This window comes from Microcaecilia unicolor, chromosome 11, assembly GCF_901765095.1.
Source record: "Microcaecilia unicolor chromosome 11, aMicUni1.1, whole genome shotgun sequence".
Classification (NCBI taxonomy): domain Eukaryota; kingdom Metazoa; phylum Chordata; class Amphibia; order Gymnophiona; family Siphonopidae; genus Microcaecilia; species Microcaecilia unicolor.
In genome coordinates this window covers 154891504-154916466 of record NC_044041.1, presented here as the reverse complement: position 1 = coordinate 154916466, position 24963 = coordinate 154891504, and the positions used below count along the sequence as shown (strand labels likewise).

The following is a 24963-nucleotide window of genomic DNA, read 5'->3' as shown; positions in this document are numbered from 1 at the left end:
AAGATTTTTTCTATAACACTCTCTGCAATGTACCAGTATCCATAAGCCAGAGGCAACTTAGTTGCACGCTCCCATTCCAACAGTCTGTCATCTTGGATTGGCCTTATCAGCCTCCTTCCTGTGTAGGGATGGGGAAAGACTGCCTGAGAAGATAGTAGATATGCCATATTACAAAGGACAATCTGATGTTTTTTTTCTCCCCATTGTATGTGTGGACTTGTAGTTTCTGTTTTTCTTAGTGAATCAGAGCTACAAGTCCATGAATGCAATAGAGTAGAACAAGGACCAACTTGGCAGCACTGCTGCGTCTGTATTTCCATTCTTCCCTCTCTCCCCTAATATCCCTTTGTTTGTAGTGCTGGACTTCCCAAATTTGACCTAAGGATTACCCTGGCCAGTCGGGTTTTCAGGGTATTCGTAATGAAGATGCATGAGATAAATCTACATACATAGAAAACCCAACTTATACTAAATTCTTTCATGAATATTCATTGTGGCTATCCTTAAATCTGACTGACTGCAAGGTACTTAGGATAGGTTTTGGAAGCAAGCCCCACTGTAGTCTGTATCTTTCCACTCTTGTTGTGCATTAGAACGGTGTGCTAAGTAAGCTAAGCTTCGGTGTACACACTGAAAATAATCTTTTACTCTTGATGCAGTAAACTAATGGCATGCAAACTACTGTGAAATCAGAAAACACAGTGCATACTATTGTAATAATTTACTGTCTGTGTGAGCAAGGATTGGTTAACCATTGATAGGTAAGGAAACATTTAAAATAAAAAGTCTAGTCCTTACCCTGCAAGCCCCCCCCCCCCCCTTGGGATATCTAAAGCCATGGCCTGGGCACCTGGTACAGGTAGACCATCAACCACAGAGCCTCCATGCTCTGCAATAGACCCCCTGGAGTAATAATACTTACCTCTTCTGGGGAGGCATTCAGTGGCTTCCTTCTCTTCCTATGGGGAAGCTTTGCCTTATTTGACACACTAACCTTTAGTGGTGCAGCCTGACCCACTGCTAGGATTCAGGCACTGCCATTTTCCAAGTTGGCAGCAGGAAGATAGAGACGTCGCTGGTTGCTGTCCTACACCTAATATTTTTGGCCCAGGAGGACCAGCAGCATGTAGGCTTTCTGGTTGAGAGTCTCCCTGTGCTGCATGCACTATCCTGGGTACCCCTGGACCAGATAGCCTTGGTCCACTTGGGCCATGAGTCCTCTGAGGTGAAATGCTTTCACCTCAGATGATCCTCCTGTTCCAGCGTAGGTTCTTTACTTCATTCACAAGTTGAGGTAAAGGTTCTACACTAAAGGGGAAGTTAAAAAAAAAAAAACACCCTGTGCCTAAATTTAGTGTTGTTTTTCACATTGGGAACAATTCTGATTTGGCAGGTTTGAATGCTGACCACACTACCCTTTAGGATGATGGTTTTACTTTCGATTTTTCCTCTCCTTACTGAATTGGAAGCACAGAAAAATTGAAAGTAAACCCATGCTAAGGGATAGTACAGGGGTGTCCAACCTCAGCCCTTGTCAGGTTGGGTTTTCAGGATTTCTACAATGAATATGCACGAGATTTATTTGCATACAATGGAGGCAGTGCATGCAAATAGATCTCTTGCATATTTATTGGGGTTATCCTGAAAATCCAGCTGGCTTGTGGCCCTTGAGGACCAAGGTTGGATACCTACGTCACCTGCACTGTCAACTACTGAACTTTAACGCAATACCACTTGATTTCTTCCACGGAAAAAAACTTGTACACTTGACTGCTTAATTTACTTTATCATGTACGAACTTTAATACCACTATGTATTTCTTGATCCGGAATTGGTGATCGCCATTACAGTACAATGTAAGCCACATTGAACCTGCAAATAGGTGGGATAATGTGAGATACAAATGCAACAAAATACCCCTGGGATAGTACGTCTTATTACATCAGCTTCTTGGTAGGTTAGGAGTTAATCGTGCATCTCTCCCTCTCTAGTCTAGATTATTCATTCTTGTAGCTATAGGCTGATGAATTTTTTCCTTTTTATTTAAATGACATGATCTTTCTCTTTCTGCAGGAACCTACATGTAGCTCTTTACAGTGGGTTTAATGCCAAGGAAAAGGATCATGGGACAAGAAAGAGCATGATGGGGCACTCCAGATCTGGATTCAGTTGTACACCATCTCCCAAATCCTTTTATTCTAAATCTGCTGACAGCAGTGATTAGGTCACAGGATCAAATGCAAATACACATTATCCTTCTGTACCTCACCAAGGCTGTGAATCAGTGTGCTGCCTTATTAAGACATTTCACAGCAATTAGTTTAGTTTTGGGGAAAGCTTTTGTTATGAAAAAACAAATAGCAGCCTGCAGTCGTGGCATTGTGCTAATCTCTTGGCAGTGTTACCACACACCCTGGCACCCTTTTCTACCACCATAAGAAGGCACACTTTGACACTGCCAGTCTTCAGCCACAAACAAAACCAAACTGTCATGTGGATGGTCCCTAAGAGCTAGAGCACTGACAACTACCGCTGTACCTCAGGGAAAAGAAAAAGTGGAGGAGTGGCCTAGTGGTTAGGGTGGTGGACTTTGGTCCTGAGGAACTGAGTTCAATTCCTGGCACAGGCAGCTCCTTGTGACTCTGGGCACGTCACTTAACCCTCCATTGCCTGCCGCATTGAGCCTGCCATGAGTGGGAAAGCATGGGGTACAAATGTAACAAAAAAAAAAAAAGATCTTTCTAATAGAATAATGCTCTTAAAATTAGCTAGAGGGGCTGCATTCTTGGTCCCATGCATCTTCCAACCACACTTGCCATCTATTCCCCCTAGTTAACCCCCTTTGGGCTGCATCAAGACCACACATCTGTTTTATGGGCTCAGTGGGAGAGGAAAGGAAAGCCCCAGATCACACAGAGAGCCCAGACTTTACAGAAAGCAGCTTTGCACTTCGTTCATCTCTCCTGGGGCAGCAGGACAACATCACAGAGCCATGCCATTTCAACTTGGATGACAAGTTTTCCTGTATTTAAACTCGATAAGGGTGGATAGATGCTGCAACATGTTCAGGGGGAGGGGAAGGATGTGAATAGGGGATTCTTCTAGTCATACCATTATGCCATAAGCAAACTAAGTATCCAAGGTCAGGACATGAAGGGAAAACCCAGGACCAGCTGCAGACAGAGAGGCAGGAAGGAGGGAAATGAAGTATTTTGAATCAGGGCATTTTGTAATTTCTCTCAGCTCCCTTTAAACACCTGTGATCTTTATTTTGAAATGTTTATTTTCCTGCTGTTTTCCAGGTGCTGATGACCAAAAACATCACAACAGATGGTGAGTGCATGCGATCTTCAAAAACTGCAGACTTCCCAAAAATCTGAGAGATTGTTGTTCTAGCCAAAGTGGTTGAGTTTATTTTACTATTTTGATTTTCTTTTCTTAGTAAACAGTCTGAAGGCAGTGGTTGGCCCAGTGGTAGAAGAGAACCAACCCTATGAAAGTCCAACAGAAAGGTCAACCAAAGTAGGGTAGTGCAATGGACCTTCCAAATAAAATCACAAAAGGAGGGATCCAAAGAGAACTGCCTTTATTAGGCATCACTTCAGTCAAGGACTCAACCTGGATCCATGTTTCAGCATGGAATACCTGCACCAAGAGTCTCATAAGCTGCATACTGTTGTGAGTGGAATACTAAAAGTACATATAAACGAGAACATCCACAGGGTGGATTGCTGAAAGAACACTCAATAAAGTTCTAGTGTCCAAGTCAGCACAGGAAATATGAATTGATGTCTAATAAAGACTGGATCCCTCTTTTAATGATTTTATTTGGCAGGTCCATAGCACCCCACCCTATTTTGGCTAACTTTCCTGCTGGGCAATGCCATGTGGAGGGACCAGGTTTGATACCAGGGTAAAGGAAAAGGTATTTTGGAGTTAGCTTATTCCTTTTCAGTAGTGATCAAAGTGAGTTACATTCAGGTACAGTAGGTATTTCTGTACCTTGAGGGCTCACAATCTAAGCTTTTGTACCTGAGGCAATGGAGGGTTAAATGATTTGCCCAAGATCACAAGAAGTGTCAGTAAGATTTGAACCCTGGCTTCCTTGGCTCTCAGCCAACTGCTCTAACCATCAGGCTACTCTTCCACTCAGATTTTCCATTCCTTGGGCCTCCTGGGGTGCTCTGGAAACAATGTTCACAGCCCCTGAGGGGTGGGCAAATAACACCTAAGCAGACAGATTTAGGGTCCATGATTGTGGGACCCTGGAAGGAGGATAGTTGCTGCAATGGCTGAACTAAGGAGGAGGAGTACTCTGGGTAGCTGCAAATGAAGGCTGAAAGCACTGTAGCCCAGGAGAGGCTGATGGAGTTAGAAACTCAATGGAAAAACAAAGACTGGCCCAGTGATTTAGTAGTCTGGTCCAGAAGTCCCACACTTGCTAATAGCCTGCCACTGATGTTCTTTGCAGCTGGCTCCAGTAGCTTCCAGGGAAGAGGTGATCTTGGGGGAGGAGGGGTTATGGATGGAGGTCTGGTGGGGTAAGAGGAAACTGAAGGCTTGTATAGCAAACAAAGAGGAAAGACATGGTCTGTACAATGGAGATAAGTTAACTGGAGAGGGGAATGTGACTGATATGGCAATCCTAGCACCCAGTCAGCTGGTAGAGGAGGGAGCTGGATATAACATGTAAGATTTGCAGAAAGAGCCAGAAAGCATTGAGAGTTTCAACAAGGCATTCAGACCCCAATGATCAGAAACAAACAAGGTGCCATACTAGCACCCACATTTGCTCCCACCCCATGATCAGAGCCGGCGAGTGTGTGAACCAACAAACTCACCAGCTCTGACTGCAAGTAGCATGCAAATGCATGCAAAACAAGAGATTACCTGTTCCTCCTCAATACTCAGCAGGCAGCACAGCAAACATTGGCGCTGCTCCTGCAGCAAACCCTATGCCAGCTTAGAGCTGGAATTAGGGTTTGCAGAGCACTGGGGAGGAATGGCATGATCTAGGCCCTCCCCCCCCCCCCAAAAAAAAAAAAACAGTCCCTGGTAACCCAGGGGCCAAACATACCCCTACCCACCCTGGTGGCCTAGTGGCCCCCAAATCTCCCCCCCAAAAAAACTTTAGAAAGGAGGAGCACTCCCTCCTCCTGGGGTGCCACCTCCAAAATGGCACTGCCCTGACTGGTGCATCCTGGGAAGCACTGGAGCTTCAATACCATATAAGGGAGTCTTTCCTTTATATGGTATTGAAGCCCCACTCAGTGCTACTCCTTCCTGCCTTCTAAAGGTGCGGGGAGGTTTGGGGGACACTAGGCCACCAGGGCGGGTGGGGAATGAGGGTTGGGATGTCCACTGGGCAACCAGGGACAATTTTATGGTGTCAGGGGTGTTAGTGGGCTAGCGGTCCACTGGACCTCCAGCCACCTTGTGTTCTTGGGTCAGGGGATGGAGGGGGGAGGGAGAAGGCCACTGGGCCACCAAGGAAACTTGTCTGGGGGGGGGGGAGTTAGGTGGGTTGGAGGTCCACTGGATCTCAAGTCCCTTGCATGTGTGTGTGTGGGGGGGGGGGGGGGGGGGAATGACCTCCTGTTTGATGGTCTGGGCTCTTTTTTTTTTTGACAGCCCGGACCTATCAAACAACTTCTGTGGGAGGATTGTGCCTTGGGCACATGCCCAGGCACAATCCTTCTGCAAAATTAACCCATGATTAAAAGTAATAGCGTGCATAAATTTGAACGGTAATAGTTTTGATCATCAGGGCTTTAATTGTCACTGTCGGTCATGGACTCGGATATAGTGAGCCCTTTTGCCGCTCCAAGAGCATATGTAGGACCTCTGCTCCAAGAGAAGCAGTCGGCGAGACCCCAGATCTTCACCTGGGGTGACCACCGTTCCCTAGCGGTTGAGCCCCTGGGTGAGGGCAGCCAACGGAAAACTGGGGCAGGAGGCTGGAATAGGCCGAGCTCGACAGAAACAGAAATCAGGAATACACTTGGCTGGGCAACAGGAACAGACCAGACTTAGCAAGAGCAGAAACAAGGAACAGGCTGGGAAACAGGAAGGCGACATCCGGTCCGGGCCATCATGGCAGATGGTTAGCAAGCAGGCAATGTCAGGTCCAGTCTTCTGGTCAAAGCAGGTGGCTAGCAGGCAGGTAAGGTCAGGTCCGGTTTCTGATCAAGGCAGGTGGCTAGGCAGGCAAGATCAGGTCCGGGCTTCTGGTCAAGGCAGGCGGCTACAGAGAAAAAGCACAACTGAAATGCACCAAGAACTACCGAAAGCATGGGTGTAGTTTGACTGTTTCATTTGGGGGGGGGGAAGGAAGGGGGGGGGGGGAAAGGGCGGGGCATATTAGTATATTCATTTGCATATATATATATATGAATATGCTAATATGGAGGAATGAAGGGAGAAAGAACTGGCTTTTTTGGGAATAACCATAATGAATATGTATGAGATATCTCATACATATATATTATGGTTATTCCCAAAAAATCCAGCTCTTTTCTCCCTTCCTTCTTTCCTCCTTACCCAGCACTCCCTCTTCCTCTCTAGTAGTATTTCCCCCACCCCCTTTCCCATACCATGCCAGTGTAGACCTTAGAAATGCATAAGCTCTATAAGTAGATCCTTCAAGAGGTAGTGTGTCATGATTTAGGCTCTATACACTTTCTGATGTTTTGGTGCCATCTCAGTAAGGCCAACACACAATCTCTCCAGTGCAAAACACTATACACAAACTTGTGCAAAAACCCACTCATAACCTTACCAAACCATAACAGAACTAATTCCAAGGACACGACGAGCTACAACCTTATGCGTGGAAAGGCAGCACTGTAATTACACCGGGCTCTAAAACACCAGTACACTACCTAATGAAAAAAAAAAAGGGGCTGCAAATACTACACACTAGCAGAATACTGCACCTTGATCACACATGAAAAACACATGACAACAGATATGACACAAGGAACTAGAAATAAAAAAAAATATGAAGGCAAAATACTGAACTGGAAAGTTACCTCAAGAAGTTAGACTCGGCATGCAGCAATACTAGAAATATTGAAACTTACATGCAAAATATCACAGATGCAAATTTCCAAAAGCTGACATATTCCAATTAATACATTCTGAATAAAATTCTTTTTTCTACCTTTGTTGTCTGAGCATTTGGTTTTTCTATTTGCTTTGGTCCACGTGTTATCTGTTTTATGCAGTGTCTTCTTTCCATTTGATATTTTTTCACTAACCATGTCCACCATCCTCCTGTGTCCTTATGCGTCCTGTCTACCATCTGTAGCCCTGTCCCTATCCTTCCTCGAGTTTCAGTATCTGCCCTCAAAGTGTTCCGATCCAGCCCTTAAGTTCAGCAGTTTCCCCTCCATTCATATCTAGCATTTCTCCTCACTCCCCTCCCCTCCATCCATCCATGTGCATCTACTTCATCTATCTTCCCTCCCCTCCATCCATGTCCAGCATTTCTCCTCTCTTTACCCTCCACTCCATGTCCAGCATTTCTCCTCTCTTCCCTCCCCTCCATCCATCCATGTTCAGCAACCCTCCATTCTCCCCTGCCCTCTTCTCCATCCACCCATATCCAGTAAATTTCCTCTCCCCTACCCCTTCCATTCATCCATCCAAGTCCAGCAATTCTCCTGTCTCCCCTGCCCTCTCCTCCACCCACCTATATCCAACAAAATTCTTCACTCCCCTGCCCCAATTCATCCATCCATGTCCAGCAATTCTCCATTCTTCCCTGCCCTCTCCTCCATCCATCCATATCCAGCAAATTTCCTCTCTCCCCTGCGCCCTCCATCCATCTATGTCCAGCAACTCCATTCTCCCCTGCCCTCTCCTCCATCCACCCATATCCAGCAAAATTTTTCTCTCCCCTGCCCCCATTCATCCATCCATGTCCAGCAACTTTCCACTCTCCCCTCCCCTCTTCTCTCCTCCAGCCACCCATATCCAGCAAAATTCCTCTCTCCCCTGCCCCCATTCATCCATCCATGTCCAGCAATTCTCCTCTCTCCCCTGCCCTCCTCTCCATGTCCAGCGATCTCTTCTCTCCCCCTGCCCTCCCTTCCCCTCCTCTCCATGTCAGCAATCTTCTCTCCCCCTTCCCTCTCCTCCTCTCCATGTCCAGCGATCTCTTCTCTCCCCTGCCCTTCCCTCCTCTCCATGTCCAGCGATCTTTTCTCTCCCCCTGCCCTCCTCTCCTCTCCATGTCCAGCAATCTGTTCTCTCCCCTGCCCTCCTCTCCATGTCCAGCGATCTCTTCTCTCCACTGCCCTCCCCTCCATGTCCAGCGATCTCTTCTCTCCCCATGCCCTCCCCTCCTCTCCATGTCCAGTGATCTCTTCTCTCCCCCTGCCCTCCTCTCCTCTCCATGTCCAGCGATCTCTTCTCTCCCCCTGCCCTCCCCTCCTCTCCATGTCCAGCGATCTCTTCTCTCCACTGCCCTCCCCTCCTCTCCATGTCCAGTGATCTCTTCTCTCCCCATGCCCTCCCCTCCTCTCCATGTCCAGTGATCTCTTCTCTCCCCCTGCCCTCCTCTCCTCTCCATGTCCAGTGATCTCTTCTCTCCCCCTGCCCTCCTCTCCTCTCCATGTCCAGCGATCTCTTCTCTCCCCCTCCCCTCCCCTCCCATCCATGTCTAGCGATTTTCCCTGCCCTCCCCCAGCTCCCCCACAGCCCTCCTCTCCGTTCCGTCCTCCCCCCTCTGGTGCATTTAACCTTTTTATTTTCAGTGACAGTGAAGAAGAAAGCACTTCCCTTACACAGTGTCCCGCCTTCTGCGATGATGCATTTCCTGTTTCCGCGAGGGCGGGACACTGTGTGAGGGAAGGGAGAAGCTGGAGGCGAGCCCGCAGTGCTTTCTTCTTTACTGCCGTCGCTGCCACTGAAAATAAAAGGTTAAACGCGCCGGGGAGGGGGGAAGGAATGGAGAGGAGGGCTGACGGTCGAGGAGCTGAGGGTGGGATGGAGAGCTGCCTTCAGCGCTGCGCCGGCCCTGCGTTTGGGGGGGCAATGCCCCCTCGCCCCCCCCAAACTACGCCCATGACCGAAGGAGTAGCTGAGGTAGAAAATCCCAGTCCGGCTCCTCCTTAAAAGGTGAGGGTATCTGACATCAGCATGGCACCCCCATCCTGGAAGAGCAAGGCGGAGGAGGAGCCAGCCTAGTTAAAGGTTGCGGCAGCCATCAGCGCCACCGCATAGGACCCTGGGAGCGAGGCCACCGCCGTGGGGGAGGAGGGGCTAAGCGCCGCCCTGACTGCTGCTCAGATCCTGAGGCAGAACACCGCAGTGGCCTTCCATACCACCACCAGGGACAAAAAGGAGGAGGAGGAGCTGAGGACCACGGTGGCTGGGGCGGCCATTGCACAGGGGACTAGGCCAGGTGCTGCAGCGGCCACCCACACCGCCAAACAGGTGAGTCATGACATTAATTCCCCGCACTGTTCCTAGCAGTTTTGAAAAATTAGCACCAGAACAGCGTGGGAAATTTGATCATCAGCCCCTCAGTAAACACACAGAAAAGAGAAGTCAACACATGGAAAAATTATCTGAATCATGAATTCCAGGATTTCCCAACCAATAGGCAGGACTAGGCAGTCGCAGGTGCAATGAACTATCAGCACATTTTCCCAGCAAGGAGCGTGGACAGTTTTCAAATAACCCATTTACCCAGATTACTCATGGATGGGTGCTGTTGGGTTGATCATGACTGTTAGAGGGCTAAGGAAATTCCAGGAGCACTGGCAAGAACAAGAAGCAGAAACGAGGAGGAAAGAGCAGAGGTGAGGTAAAGAGGATGGGAAAGGAAGTATTTAGCTCTAGCAGTGAATTGAAGTACTCCTTCTGTTCTCTGCAAACTGAGCTACTCACTTGGGGGCCAATGCTCAAAACTAATGCCAGTGGTAAAAGGGGTTAGCACCAGATTTGTGTGCACATTATATAGCGCCAAATGCTCAGAGGGCTCAAGCGCTGGTGCTAACGTGTGCGCCAAAAATGGCCACAAATTTCATTCTAATATATTTAAATGGATTCTGATGTGGTCAGTAGATATTCTCTTCCAACGCTCAGAGCGAAGCGCTGCAATGTGCAGAAGTAAATGAGGCCTATAACACTGAAAACTGCCAGCTCAGAGGTTGCATAGAAGGTTTACTTAGCAAAATCTCACACTGAACTGCAGGTTTTGTCTTATTTCACAAGTTGAAGGAAGCTCGTGAAAGTTTGAAGTGTAGATAGTGAGAAACAAACGTACGCATATCCGATCAAAAGTGAAAGCACACATCAGCACCTGTTTTTCTGCGCTTAAATATGAAACTCAAAAATTTTAAGTGCAAACAATTTTTGAAAGGCTCATATTAAAAGCACAGAACAGCACCAATGTGTGCTTGCTCTTCCATTTTTTTGTTTGGGCATGCGCACAAGAACCGCACTTACCGCTAAAGTTTGTGCACATGTGCCAGGCACATTCCTCCCTCTACTTTCAGTTTACTAACTCAAATTTACCATGCATAATATTTGCATATATTTTCCTTTGAGCATCGCTTAGCTATTTTTTTGCATTGTGGGCTTTAGCGCCCTGCTTTGAGCATCGGCCCCCCTTCTTAGGTAGCAGTGAGAAGCTTCCTTCATTTAACTTCCAGATCCTCTCTCTCCTTTTTGGGTAGAATCCACTTGTTTAACATTATGTTGGCACCCCATTGGCTGTATGTGTTTCAGATGCTCCCACTTTATTTAAAAGCAGAGGATGAGCGTCTGATGCATACAGCATTACAACGGTTTTTGTGGCTGAGATGTTGCACCAGACTTTCTATTTCCATTATCCAGAAGCCAAGGGCACGTGGGGAGTTGGGATTGTTAAATATGCGTTACTTAACTGTAGCCTGTTCTATGAGACATATTAACGACTAGTACCAGGGTACTACTTTTTTCACTGCTATGCCCTTTGAACTAAACAGTTTGGGATGTGAACATTTTAGTTGGCTGCTGCACACTATGTCCCGACGACCCTCTCAAACCATATCTGAGAACCATTTCCTCTACTTGGCTTGGGTGGCTTTGCATTGCCTTTGTAAACACCACCATTTTTCGGTGGTGGCAACTCCCTATTTGTCCTTGTTTCACAATCCTGATTTTTCTCCAGACACCACCAGTTTTTTCTCGTTGACGCTCCTTTGGACTCCTTTATTTACATCAGCTACCTAATTATGAAGGCAAATTGCACCCATTTGAGGATCTTCAGCCCATTGATCACTGTGCTTATCTTCAGTTTCATCACTATGTCTGCAGCTTGGGTTGGGAGAGCTTAAGTGAGGATGTTCAGGACACTTTAAATGAAGCTTTGCTTAAGATAAAGTGATCCTTGCATTTCATCATCGTTATCTGCAATATACCACTGATGACTTGGACTATGCCTGCTTAGCTGCTCTATGGTCTGCTGATTTAGGGATTAAACTAACAGACCAGCTGGTAAAAGCGGCATTGTTGGGTGTACAGAAATACATCAATATAAATTTGTTCTATTCTACTTTTCAGCACATCTGGGCTTCACATTGTTCAACAGTGGCCTGCCCTAAATGTAGAGCTCCAGCTGCTACTCTGTCATATATTTTGGGACTGTCCTGCTGTCTGAAAGTTTTGGTTACACGTGCTTCATCATGTGATGTCCTTTAGGAAACTTGTTTTGCCATTGTCTCCACTTATTCTTTTTGAAATTTTTTTCCCTTCTGGCTCCATTACCACCCGGATTGCCTGGGCTTTTGTGCAGAACAATACTCATGGGGAAAAATGTTATTTTATTATGTTGGCTGGAACCCACTGCACCATCTTTATCCCTCTGGCGCATTCAGATGATTACTTTGCTGACAATGGAGCTGTTGAATGTACAAGATTTTTCCTTGGCTAGGGGGGTTAAATTCCAGTGAATTTGGGAGAACTTTTGGGCCACCGTACAACTGCTGCTCATAGCCGCATCTTGAATCAATAGGTTCTAGTTTCGTCTCTCGATCAACCATTTTGTTGTTACTTGTCTTGTATGATTATTGGGATGGTCTCACTCAAGTCTTATGGGATTACTTAAATTACACCAAATTTGTTTTTCTTTAATACCATTCTTTTCCACTGCTTTGTGTTTCAGGGCCCAATTCACTTAGCAGAGGAGGGATGTGATTTATATTTAAAAGTCTGCAGAGAAGGGTGGGTTGGGGTGAATTGGGTGGGAGGGTTAAGGTTAATTGGGGATAGAGATGAGGTTGTTTTGTTCTGTATTCTGTTTGAAGTTAGCATACCTGTTCATGATTAGAGTTGATTTGATGTTTTTTTTCTAATTCTTGTGGGAGAGGAGATGTTTAAGACAGGGAGAAACTATGTTTTTAATAGAACTGTCTCCTGCTTTCCGCTATGTACTGTTTGCAGTTGTTGTTTGTATCTACTTACAGAATCTTGGAATTTAATAAAAATGATTCAAACATAACTTCCAGATCTGAAGGGATAGGTGCTGCTATGCTCAAAGTGGTCAAGAACCCAGATGCTCTTCATGCTATTGGCATCTGCCAAAACAGGTCAGGCAATGGCTGTGATGCGAGGAGAATCAGATGGCCCTATCCTCTCTTCTAGCAGTTTCTTCCCTTCTCTTCTGCTTCCCCTTCCAGTTCTCTATTCTCCCTCCCTTCTTTTTCTTTTCTATCCACTCTCCTCCTCAATATTGCTTCCAAGTCTCCAAGTGGATTAGTTTTACGCCATAGGCGTAGTTTGACTGTTTCATTTGGGGGGGGGCAAAGAATGGGCGGAGCATATTAGCATATCATTTGCATATATACATATGCAAATGAATATGCTAATATGGAGGAAGGAATTGAAATTTACAGGCTAAATATCACAGATGCACATTTCAAAAAGCTGACATTTCAATTAATAAATTATGAATAAAATACTTTTATCTACCTTTGTTGTCTGATCATTTAGTTTTTCTATTCGCTTTGGTCCCAGTGTCTTCTGTTTTATGCAGTGTCTTCTTTCCAGTAGGCTTCCCTCTGCTCCCCACCCTCCCAGTTCCATCCATCTCTTGCTCCTTCCCTCTGCTTCCCACCCCTCCCAGTCCCATCCATTTCTTGCTCCTTCCCTCTGCTCCCCACCCTCCCAGTCCCATCCATCTTTTGCTCCTTCCCTCTGCTCCCCACCCCTCCCAGTCCCATCCATCTTCTGTTCCTTCCCTCTGCTCACCATCCCTCCGTCCCATCCATCTTCTGCTCCTTCCCTCTGCTGTGCCTGACCTCTCCCAACCCATCCATCTCCTGGTCCATCCCTCTGCTCCCCACCCCTCCCAGTCCCATCCATCTCTTGCTCCTTCCCTCTGCTCCCCACCCCTCCCAGTCCCATCCATCTCTTGCTCCTTCCCTCTGCTCCCCACCCCTCCCAGTCCCATCCATCTTCTGTTCCTTCTCTCTGCTCACCATCCCTCCATCCCATCCATCTTCTGCTCCTTCCCTCTGCTGTGCCTGCCTTTCCCAATCCCATCCATCTCCTGGTCCATCCCTCTGCTCCCCACCCCTCCCAGTCCCATCCATCTCTTGTTCCTTCCCTCTGCTCCCCACCCCTCCCAGTACCATCCATCTTCCCTCTGCTCCCCACCCCTCCCAGTTCCATCCATCTTCCTTCTACTGCCCCCCCCCCCCCCCCGGCGAGGTCCAAGATCATGACTCCGTTTACCCCCTCTCTTCCTCCCTCCGGCGCAGGCAACAGTCTTCAGCTTTTTCAGCATTCCTGGCAGCAGTAGCGATGTACACGCTGCCTTCGGTCTGCCCCGGAAGCCTTCTCTTCAAGTTCCTGTTCCCACCTATGCGGCAACAGGAACTTGAAGAGAAGGCTTTGGGGCAGAGCTGAAGGCAGCGTGTACATCGCTACCGCTGCCAGGAACGCTGAAAAAGACTGCTGCCTGCGCCGGAGAGAGGGAGGAAGAGAGAGGGGTAGACGGACATGCTCCTCTCCGTCCGCTTGGCTTCCCTGCCCTCTCTGTCTGCGTCCCGCCTTCCTCTGACGTCAGAGGAAGGCGGGACGCAGACAGAGAGGGCAGGGAAGCCAAGCGGATGGAGAGGAGCGCGTGCCTGGATGTGTTTTTTTTTTTTAACTAATGGCGCGGCGGTGCCTCGTCGTCGTTTGGGGGGGCATTGCCCCCCCTCGCCCCCCCAGTCTACGCCTATGGTTTTACGCATACTATATGGTCCCTCAATTAGAGGGGCTGAGGGTGACCCCAGAGGTGTGTAAACATAGTACATTTGGTGTCTGTGGCACAAACTTTAAAATCTGTTCCCATGGACAAAGGGTCCCCAGTGGCTAGCTTAATTGTCTCCGGATATGAACATGCAGCCCACACTTGCAAAAGCAACCTATGGGGGGTTGATACAGATTTGTATAAAATACCTATTTATTCATCCCTCCCCAAGCAAACAAATATATTAAAAGCAAGCAAGAAAAAACAAGAAGACATACACTCTAGAAGAACAAATTATGATGATGGCAAAAAGCATCAGCCATGCTCACAGTAACAATGTCCCTTGGTCTCCTTTTCTGTGTGCTGTTCTGCATCTCTCAGCTCCCACTCTCCTCCTCTGGATGGGTTTTACATCCTCTTAGTCTCTCTGCTCCTCTGTAAATGCCTCTCAGCTGAGAGACTTCAAGCAGTCCCCATGCTGTTCCTTCTCAAATTTTCAGTGCTTTAAACTATAGGATATGGGATACATCCTGAACTCCTCTCCTGTTCCCTTGTCTCTCTAAGCAGTCTTTCTATATCATACTTGATGTGTCTTGATTAAAACGAACAGGATGCACCCAGGACTTGAGTCCTACCTCCTCTCATTCAAAGTCATCTCATGGACTTCTCACTCTATGGCTTCTCTCCTCTCCACCCTTTAGGATATAGAATTCTTTGCTGCTTCAAACTCCTTAACTTCTTTAGAATCTTTCCTTCTGATCTCCTCCTTAACTTGTTAGTGGAACACTGTTCTCCTTGGGAACAAGCTGAGGTTTTGGCTTAAACCCTGTTTTCTTCTTTCATAGGGAGAACAGGCCCCACTCCTGGCCTTTCCCCTCATCTCCTCAATTTCAGAAGTAGAGGACTAAGGTTTCCCATTAGCCCTTAGACAGTAAGCCCTCCTTTTCTCCTTCTACACCTTTACTGGTCTCCCTTTAGAGAAGGAAGGCCCTGGGACCTGCTTATTTATAGGGAACATCTTTTGGGGTTTTCCAGATTAGCCCACCCTTTTAGTACTTTGAGTGGCACTTAATCTGGAGCAGAGACCTAGAATGTCCCATCTGTTACTACAAGAAAGGTACATTTTGGCATCCTGCTACACAAGATGGTAATAAGCCTCACTCCTAAGTCAGAGTTTGTGGAATATGATCTCAGTCTCACAAATTTACTGTTAATGCTCACCTTAATGATCTTCTTTCTTTTGGTGAGCTTTCTTTCTGTACCTGCTATAATCAGATACAGGGTCTGTGGCAGAGATCCTTCTTTCTGTTGCGTAATTAGAGTAACAAGCAAGGAGTGCTCTTACAGAGTTTTAAATACATTTCATTACCATCTAAGAAGGAAACACTAAATAAATCATAAAATATACTATATAAACTAAAAGACACTTTTATATTAGGCTAATATCCTTAATACTGTAGCAAGTGTTAAATTATTGAAAAACTCAAAAACACTAAGATGGAGTCAGCAGTCCAGCAGCGAGAGGGGTGCTATCCAGTCTTTTGCATTGAGTGTCACATGTATGATTATCTCCCAGTTGGTGAGATGTCATATGTGTGTGCCCGATGCAAAGAGCTCCTAGCTCTTAGAGAGCATGTCCGTTCTCTTGAGGCTACAGTAGCAGACTTGGTGGAGCTGAGGGAAACAGAGAGGTACATAGAGGAGACCTACAGGAATATTGTAGAGAAGTCCCACTTCCAGTCTGGTAGCCCCTGTGCTACCTTGGAGGAGGGAGGTCTCCTAGAAGGAGAGCATCACCCTGGTGAAGTAGGAAGTACTCCTGTAGCCAGGACCTGCCCACCAGGGGATGTACTATCCTCTCGCACCGAGGATATGTCTCTAAGTGCTGCCCGGGAGGGAAAGGTTAGGACAGCTGTTGCAGTTGGTGATTCGATCATTAGGCATATAGATAGCTGGGTGGCTGGTGGACGTGAGGATCACCTGGTGACTTGCCTGCCACGTGCGAAGGTGGCGGACCTCACGCGTCACCTAGATAGTGGATAGTGCTGGGGAGGAGTCCGCTGTCTTGATACATGTGGGTACCAATGATGTAGGAAAATGTGGGAGAGAGGTTCTGGAAGCCAAATTTAGGCTCTTGGGTAGAAAGCTCAAATCCAGATCCTCTAGGGTAGCATTTTCTGAAATGTTCCACGTGCAGGGCCCAAGAGACAGGCAGAGCTGCGGAGTCTCAATGCGTGGATGAGATGATGGTGCAGGGAGGAGGGTTTTAGATTTGTTAGGAACTAGGCAACATTCTGGGGAAGGGGGAGCCTATTCCGAAAGGATGGGCTCCACCTTAACCAGGGTGGGACCAGGCTGCTGGCGTCAGCATTTAAAAAGGAGATAGATCAGCTTTTAAACTAGAAATGGGGGGAAGGCCGACAGTTGCTCAAAAGCGCATGGTTCGGGATAAGGTATCTTGCAAAGATACCTCACAAACAGGGAAGATAGGGTTTCTGGATAGTGAGGTTACACAACAGACCGTGGTAGGCCAGGTGCCCTTAAATACAACTAAAGATGAGACAAAAGATGGCCGCTACCAAAAGATACTAAGAAAAGCTCAATGGACCTAACCAACTACCGCCCAGTAGCATCTATTCCACTCGCAACTAAACTCATGGAAGGTATTGTGACGAAACAACTCACTGAATACCTAAATAACCATTCAATCTTGCACGACTCTCAATCAGGATTCCGATCAAATCACAGCACCGAAACTATTCTAGTGTCCGCAATGAACTCATTTAAACAAACAATCGCAACTGGCAACAACATACTCCTTCTACAATTCGACATGTCCAGCGTCTTTGACATGGTTAATCATGAAATACTGTTACATATATTAGAATACTTCGGAATAGGAGGTACAGTCCTCAAATGGTTCAAAGGATTCCTGACCACAAGATCTTACCAAGTAACAACGAATGCGGAAAGATCACCCCCATGGACACCCAAGTATGGAGTCCCCCAGGGATCCCCCCTCTCGCCAACATTATTCAATCTGATGATGATACCTTTAGCCAAACTGCTGGCTAACCAAAACCTCAACCCCTACATATATGCAGACGATGTCACAATCTACATCCCGTTCAAACATGACCTAAACGAAATCACCAACGAGATCAACCGAAGCCTCCATATAATGCACACCTGGGCAAATGCATTCCAACTAAAACTTAATGCAGAAAAAACACACCTCACCTCACAACATAACACAAAACACTTCTCCACCATAACCACATCATACTGCTCTCTCCCTATCTAAAAAAACTTGAAAATTCTTGGAGTCACCATTGATCGAAACCTCACCCTTGATGACCACGTGAAGAACACAATGAAAAAGATGTTCTACTCCATGTGGAAGCTTAAAAGAGTAAAACCTTTCTTCCCGAGGTACTTATTCCACACCCTGGTACAGTCAATGGTAATAAGTCATCTGGACTACTGCAACGCACTATACGCTGGATGCAAAGAACAAACTATCAAAAAACTACAAACTGCCCAGAATACTGCCGCCAGACTCATATTTGGAAAACTAAATATGAAAATGCAAAACCCTTCAGAGAGAAGCTCCACTGGCTCCCACATAGGGAGCGCATTATGTTCAAGATCTGCACGATTATACACAAAATCATTCACGCAGACGCCCCAATCTACATGCTAAACCTCGTAGACTTACCTCCAAGAAACGCCACAAGAGCATCCTGCAAGTTCCTTGACCTGCACTTCCCCAGCTGTAAAGGACTAAAGTACAAGCAGGTGCACAATACTACATTCTCGTAATTGGGCACGAAATTCTGGAATGCACTGCCTACAGACCCGAGAACAATCAATGAAACAACTATTTTTCGCACATCTCTAAAGACATATCTCTTCAACAAGGCATACAATGAGAACTAATGGCCACACAAATCCGCCTGACAACCCACTCAGCCAAGATAACTCACCTACTATAATTACCACTCAGCCAAGATAACTCACCTACTATAACTACCTAATCACTATAACTACCTAATCACCCCTTTCTTCTTCCTCCTACCCTTACCTAACCTCGACACAATATTAAATGTATCTGTCACCCTGCAATGACTTTGCTAACAAAATATGTAAGCCACATCGAACCCGCAATGACTATGTTAACAAAAGTATGTAAGCCACATTGAGCCTGCAAATAGGTGGGATAATGTGGAATACAAATGCAATAAATATAATATAAGCATCAGGCAAATAGGAACAACAAACATACTCTGAAATGTCTATATGTAAATGCTAGGAGTCTAAGAAATAAGATGGGAGAGTTGGAATATATTGCACTAAATGAAAAATTGGATATAATAGGCATTACTGAGACCTGGTGGAAGGAGGATAACCAGTGGGAAACTGTCATACCGGGGTACAAAGTATATCGTAGTGATAGGGTGGACCGGACTGGTGGAGGGGTAGCATTGTATATTAACGAGAGCTTTGAGTCAGATAGATTACAAATTCAGCAGGACACAAATCACACCTTTGAATCATTGTGGGTTGAAATTCCATGTATAAAAGGGAAAAGGACGGTGATAGGAGTGTACTACCGTCCGCCTCGCCAGGATCAGCAGGTAGACGAAGAAATGATAAAAGAAATCAGAGACGCAAACAAAATGGGCAATGTGATAATAATGGGTGACTTCAATTATCCAAATATAGACTGGGTAAATGTAACATTGGGACACGCTAGAGAGGTACAATTCCTTGATGAAATCAAGGACAGCTTTATGGAGCAGCTGGTGCAGGAGCCAATGAGAGAAGGAAAAATTCTAGACTTGGTCCTTAGTGGAGCGCATGATCTGGTGAGGGACGTTATGGTACTGGGGCCGCTTGATAACAGTGATCATAATATGATCAGTTTTGATATCAACCTTGAAGTAACTATACAGAGGAAGTCAAATACGTTAGCGTTTAACTTTAAAAAAGGAGACTATGATAAAATGAGAAGAACGGTGGAAAAAAAACTTAGGGGGACAACTGAGAGGGTAAAAACTGTACAATAGGCATGGACGCTGTTCAAAAATACCATCCTGGAGGCCCAGGCCAAACATATTCCACTAATTAGAAAAGAAAGATGGAACTCCAAAAGACAGCCGGCCTGGTTGAAAAGTGAGGTGAAGGAAGCTATTAGGGCTAAAAGAAATGCCTTTAGAAAATGGAAGAAGGAACCGTCTGAAAATAACAAGAAGTAGCATAAGGAGTGTCAAAGCAAATGCAAGGCGCAGATAAAGAAGGCCAAGAGAGATTACGAAAAAAAGAAAGCATTAGAGGCAAAAAAACACAGTAAAAATTTTTTTTCGGTATATTAAAAGCAGGAAGCCGGCAAAAGAATCGGTTGGATCACTGGATGACCGAGGGGTAAAAGGGGTGATCAAGGAAGACAAAGACGTAGCGGAGAGATTGAATGAATTCTTTGCTTCGGTCTTCACCGAGGAAGATTTGGGTAGGATACCGGTGTCGGAAATGATATTTCAAGCGGACGAGTCGGAGAAACTTACTGACTTCACGGTAAACCTGGAGGATATAATGGGGCAGTTCAGCAAACTGAAGAGTAGCAAATCTCCTGGACCGGATGGTATTCATCCTAGAGTACTGATAGAACTGAAAAATGAGCTTGCGGAGCTACTGCTAGTGATATGCAATTTATCCTTAAAATCGAGCGTGGTACCTGAAGATTGGAGGGTGGCCAATGTAACGCCCATTTTAAAAAAAGGTTTCAGGGGAGATCCGGGAAATTATAGACCGATGAGTCTGACGTCGGTGCTGGGGAAAATGGTAGAGGCTATTATTAAAAACAAAATTACAGAGCACATCCAAGGACATGGATTACTGAGACCGAGTCAGCACAGCTTTTGTGTGGGGAAATCTTGCCTGACCAATTTACTTCAATTCTTTGAAGGAGTAAACAAACATGTGGACAAAGGGGAGCCGGTTGATATTGTATATCTGGATTTTCAAAAGGCATTTGACAAGGTACTCATGAAAGGCTACAGAGGAAATTGGAGGGTCATGGGATAGGAGGAAAAGTCCTATTGTGGATTAAAAACTGGTTGAAGGATAGGAAACAGAGAGTAGGGTTAAATGGGCAGTATTCACAATGGAGAAGGGTAGTTAGTGGGGTTCCTCAGGGGTCTGTGCTAGGACCGCTGCTTTTTAATATATTTATAAATGATTTAGAGATGGGAGTAACTAGCGAGGTAATTAAATTTGCTGACGACACAAAGTTATTCAAAGTCGTTAACTCGCGACAGGATTGTGAAAAATTACAGAAGGACCATAAGAGACTGGGAGACTGGTCGGCTAGATGGCGGATGACGTTTAATGTGAGCAAGTGCAAGGTGATGCATGTGGGAAAAAAGAACCCAAATTATAGCTACGTCATGCAAGGTTCCACGTTAGGCATTGCGGACCAAGAAAGGGATCTGGGTGTCGTCGTCGATAATACACTGAAACCTGCTCAGTGTGCTGCTGTGGCTCGGAAAGCGAATAGAATGTTGGGTATTACAGTGTTTCCCCGAATATAAGACACTGTCTTATATTAATTTTTGCGCCCAAAAAGGCGCTAGGTCTTATTTTCAGGGGATGTCTTAGTATTTCGGGGAAACACGGTTGGCCCGCCCACCTTCCCTCCGTCGCTCCTGCAACTACCGGTAACCCGCCACCCGAGGTCGCCCCCCCCCCCACCCGAGATGGCGCTCCCACCCGAAGTCGCCGGACCCCACCCCCCTCCGTCGTTCCGAAACTAACCTAAACTTAAGCCACCTTTCACTTTCCTTCCAGTTCGCAGGAGCAGCAGGGCAGGCCTCTCCTTCCTTCCATGCCCCACCCTCGCCTGATGTTACGTTACGTCAGGCGAGGGCGGGACACGGAAGGAAGAAGTGGCCTGCCCTCCTGCTGCTGCTGCTTGCTGCGAAGTGGAAGGAAAGTGAAAGGAGGCTTAAGTTCAGGTTAGGTTCGGAGCGACGGAGGGGGGTGGGGTCCGGCGACTTCGGGTGGGGGTGCCATCTCGGGTGGGGGGGAGACCTCGGGTGGGGGGTTAGTTTCAGAGTGACGGAGGGGGGCCCAGCGATCTCGGGTGGGGGGGGGGGGCGACCCTACTTACCGGTAAAAGAAAAACTTTGCTAGGCCTTACTTTCGGGGGAGGCCTTATATTTTCCAAGGACACCAAAAACCTCGGTAGGTCTTATTTTATGGGGATGCCCTATTTTCGGGGAAACACGGTATTAGGAAAGGTATGGAAAACAGGTGTGAGGATGTTATAATGCCGTTGTATCGCTCCATGGTGCGACCGCACCTTGAGTATTGTGTTCATTTCTGGTCGCTGCATCTCAAGAAAGATATAGTGGAATTGGAAAAGGTGCAGCGAAGGGCGACTAAAATGATAGCGGGGATGGGACGACTTCCCTATGAAGAAAGACTAAGGAGGCTAGGGCTTTTCAGCTTGGAGAAGAGACGGCTGAGGGGAGACATGATAGAGGTATATAAAATAATGAGTGGAGTGGAACAGGTGGATGTGAAGCGTCTGTTCACACTTTCCAAAAATACTAGGACTAGGGGGCATGCGATGAAACTACAGTGTAGTAAATTTAAAACAAATCAGAGAAAATTCTTCTTCACCCAACGCGTAATTAAACTCTGGAATTCGTTGCCGGGAACGTGGTGAAGGCGGTTAGCTTGGCAGAGTTTAAAAAGGGGTTAGACGGTTTCCTAAAGACAAGTCCATAAACCGCTACTAAATGGACTTCGGAAAAATCCACAATTCCGGGAATAAGATGTATAGAATGTTTGTACGTTTGGGAAGCTTGCCAGGTGCCCTTGGCCTGGATTGGCCGCTGTCGTGGACAGGATGCTGGGCTCGATGGACCCTTGGTCTTTTTCCCAGTGTGGCATTACTTATGTACTTACGTAATTTGCATCGAATTCGGAAATATTTTGATCAAAACCATTTTCAACTTATTGTTCAGGCTTTGATTTTGAGTTTGCTTGATTATTGTAATATTGTTTATTTGGGAACATCCAAACAGATACTGAAGAAACGTCTCCCTATACAGAATGTAGCATTAAATCTAATTTTTTCTTTAAAAGTTTGACAGTGTATCCTGTTATTATGTGAAGCTCCATTGGCTCCCTGTGCAAGCCAGGATTTTGTTTAAACTTTCTTGTTTTGTGTATAAAATTATATATGGCTCATCCCCACTTTACTTATTGAATCATCTTGTTTTTGTTAACAAAACAAGAGTCACCAGGATTTCAGAACTTTTCACCTTTCCTTCTCTTCAAAATATGAGAAGGACTAGTCTAATTGATATTCTTTTTTCATATCAAGCAGTTCATTTGGATAAGGCTATTAAGGATATCTTGATGTCTGAAATCTCTTATAACCGATTCCACAAACAGATTAAAACTTACCTATTTAGAAAATTTGTGCTAAATAATGTTAACTAGAATATATAGCTCAGGGATGTTCTGTTTTTGTTATGTTTTGTTATTCCTGGAAATGTCCAGTCTTCTTTAATGTGTGATTCACATTGAACTGAAAGGTATATATGGCGGAATATAAATTTATTGTTAATGTTTCTTTATCAACATATTGATTTGAGTTTCTATCTTTAGGCCTAAATCCATAGTGATGCCCAATATTCCCCCCTCCCCCTTGTAAAGAAGTGAAAAGCAGAGGAGACCTAAGCCAGAGAAAGTTTTGTCCTTATTTAAAATCGTATGCCCAATTTATAAGTACACATTAGCACATTCAAATAACAAATATGTGATAAACATGATGTCCACACAATTCAAATAACATACCTGAATAGGCACACATTAGAACAATCAAATAATATGATGCAAAGTCATAGGGATAAACAGATGGGTGACTACATTGAAGACAAACTAGTCTTAGTTATAGGTTGTGGAGCAAGCTAGTCCAAATGCAGGGTGTTTCCTGAAGTAGAAGTAGTCTTTAGTTAGGAGTAGCCCCTCTAGGAAAGATTTCCAGGGTGTGGTAGCTACTCCTGCGAAGGCTCGCTGGCAGGTATCACATCGTGCAATTTCTTTTGATAGGGTACAGATAGTGATGCTTCTTCAGAGGACCTTTGATGCCTCAAAGGCATGCAGAGGACTAACGTTCTTTAGGTATTCTGGCCCATTTTGACAGAAGATCTTGAAAATCAAAGACTGTTTTAAATTTGGCCCTGTAAGGTACTGGTAGCCAGTGCAGTTTCTGCAGGATGGGTATGATGTTGTGACGCTACTTGCAGCTCTCTACCAATCATGCTGTAGCTTTCCAAATTAGCAGGAGCTGATGCATATCTTCTTGGTTTGACCAATGTATAAGGTATTAAAGTAGTCCACTCATGACATTTATCATGGCATGGCCAACTGTGGTCAAACTTATCTTTTTGCTATATGGAGAGAGATTTTGTAGTTGCTGCAGGAGAAAAGGCTTCTAAAGGTTGTTTGAATTTGTGTGGGAGAAAACTAAGTGATATAGCAGTATCCCAAGATTCCTGACCTGTGATTGTAATGGAAGCTTATACTTCTGTGGTGACATGAATGAGGGAAGGAAAATTGGAGACACACAGTGGGTTAAGATGAACAGAATATTTATTTCAGGTATCAGGTAGGGGGTCCTGTTCAATTCACAGGTGGGGGAAGAAAAGTAAGCATAAAACTAGTCCTTAGATATAAAAATGTCTTTTCGTGGCCTGCTCCTGCAAGGCCATGGCATCCACTGTAGTCTCTCAGAAAGGTAGCATAGACTGCTGGGCTCTGACAGAGTACCAGTACAATCTTTCGCAGTCAACACAGGCCAGTCTGTGCCAGCTGAGTCAAAAGATATAGGTTTCCAAGTTGGCCTACCTGTTGCAGTTCATAGATACGTGGTGGAGGCATATGCAGTCAGGCATCACTGCTTCCTAGTTGTGTCCTGAGCTTTTATAGTTTCTGGATCATGCCTTCCTGGCTCAACCCCTCCCGTGTCATTTCCCCTTTGGGTGAGACTGAGTTTTAAGGTGATTCTGACACTGTGAGGGAGTATCTTTAAGGGGAAAGTGATAGTGTCCTATAGACTTCCTCACATGCTCTTGCCCTTAGCTCAACCATACCTGGTTGAGCACTTGTCAGGGTCCAACTCCTGAGACAAAAAAATTAGCATTTGCATGATCCCAGCCTGCCTGATATCACATTTCAAAACTGAAGGGCTGGAGGCTGAGGAACCACTGCATGATACATACTTTGGACTCCTTGTGGTGAGACATGCAATTAAGGAGTTCATGGTCTGTGATGAGCAAGAAGTGTTGACTCAGAAGATAATACTGGAATGTCTCCAAGGCCCAAAAGGGGTGGCTGAATGCCGGGCTGACTAGCACTGGCTCAGAACAGAGGGCATCCTTCAAGGTCTGGAAAGCAGTATCCAGTTCAGAAGTCCAAAGCACCTTCTCGGGGACCTTCTTCTGCAAGAAGCAAGCTAATGGCTTGGACGGAGTTTGACGTCGCAGCACGTTGACGTCCGTACAACGTGCTGCGACGTCAAACTCCATCCAACTGGAAGGATGCATCATGCAGCTTTAACAGCACGAGGATGAAGAAGGTAAGGAAGACCTCGGCTGGGCTGGCGGGGGTTGGGGTCCCCCACCAGCTGAAGTAATAGTTTAAAAAAACGGCAGGAGCAG

At 45.9% G+C, this 24963-nt stretch overlaps 1 protein-coding gene across 2 annotated transcripts in view; it reads left to right on the top strand.

The window, feature by feature from the left end:
• The window catches only part of LOC115480869 (snake venom vascular endothelial growth factor toxin apiscin-like), a 140440-nt gene that overhangs the window by 27793 nt on the left and 87684 nt on the right, over nucleotides 1-24963 (top strand). For both annotated transcript variants that reach the window (XM_030219832.1, XM_030219830.1), the window contains exon 3: nucleotides 3303-3333. In XM_030219832.1, the coding sequence (XP_030075692.1) occupies nucleotides 3303-3333 (31 nt within the window). The remainder of the gene's footprint in view (nucleotides 1-3302; nucleotides 3334-24963) is intronic.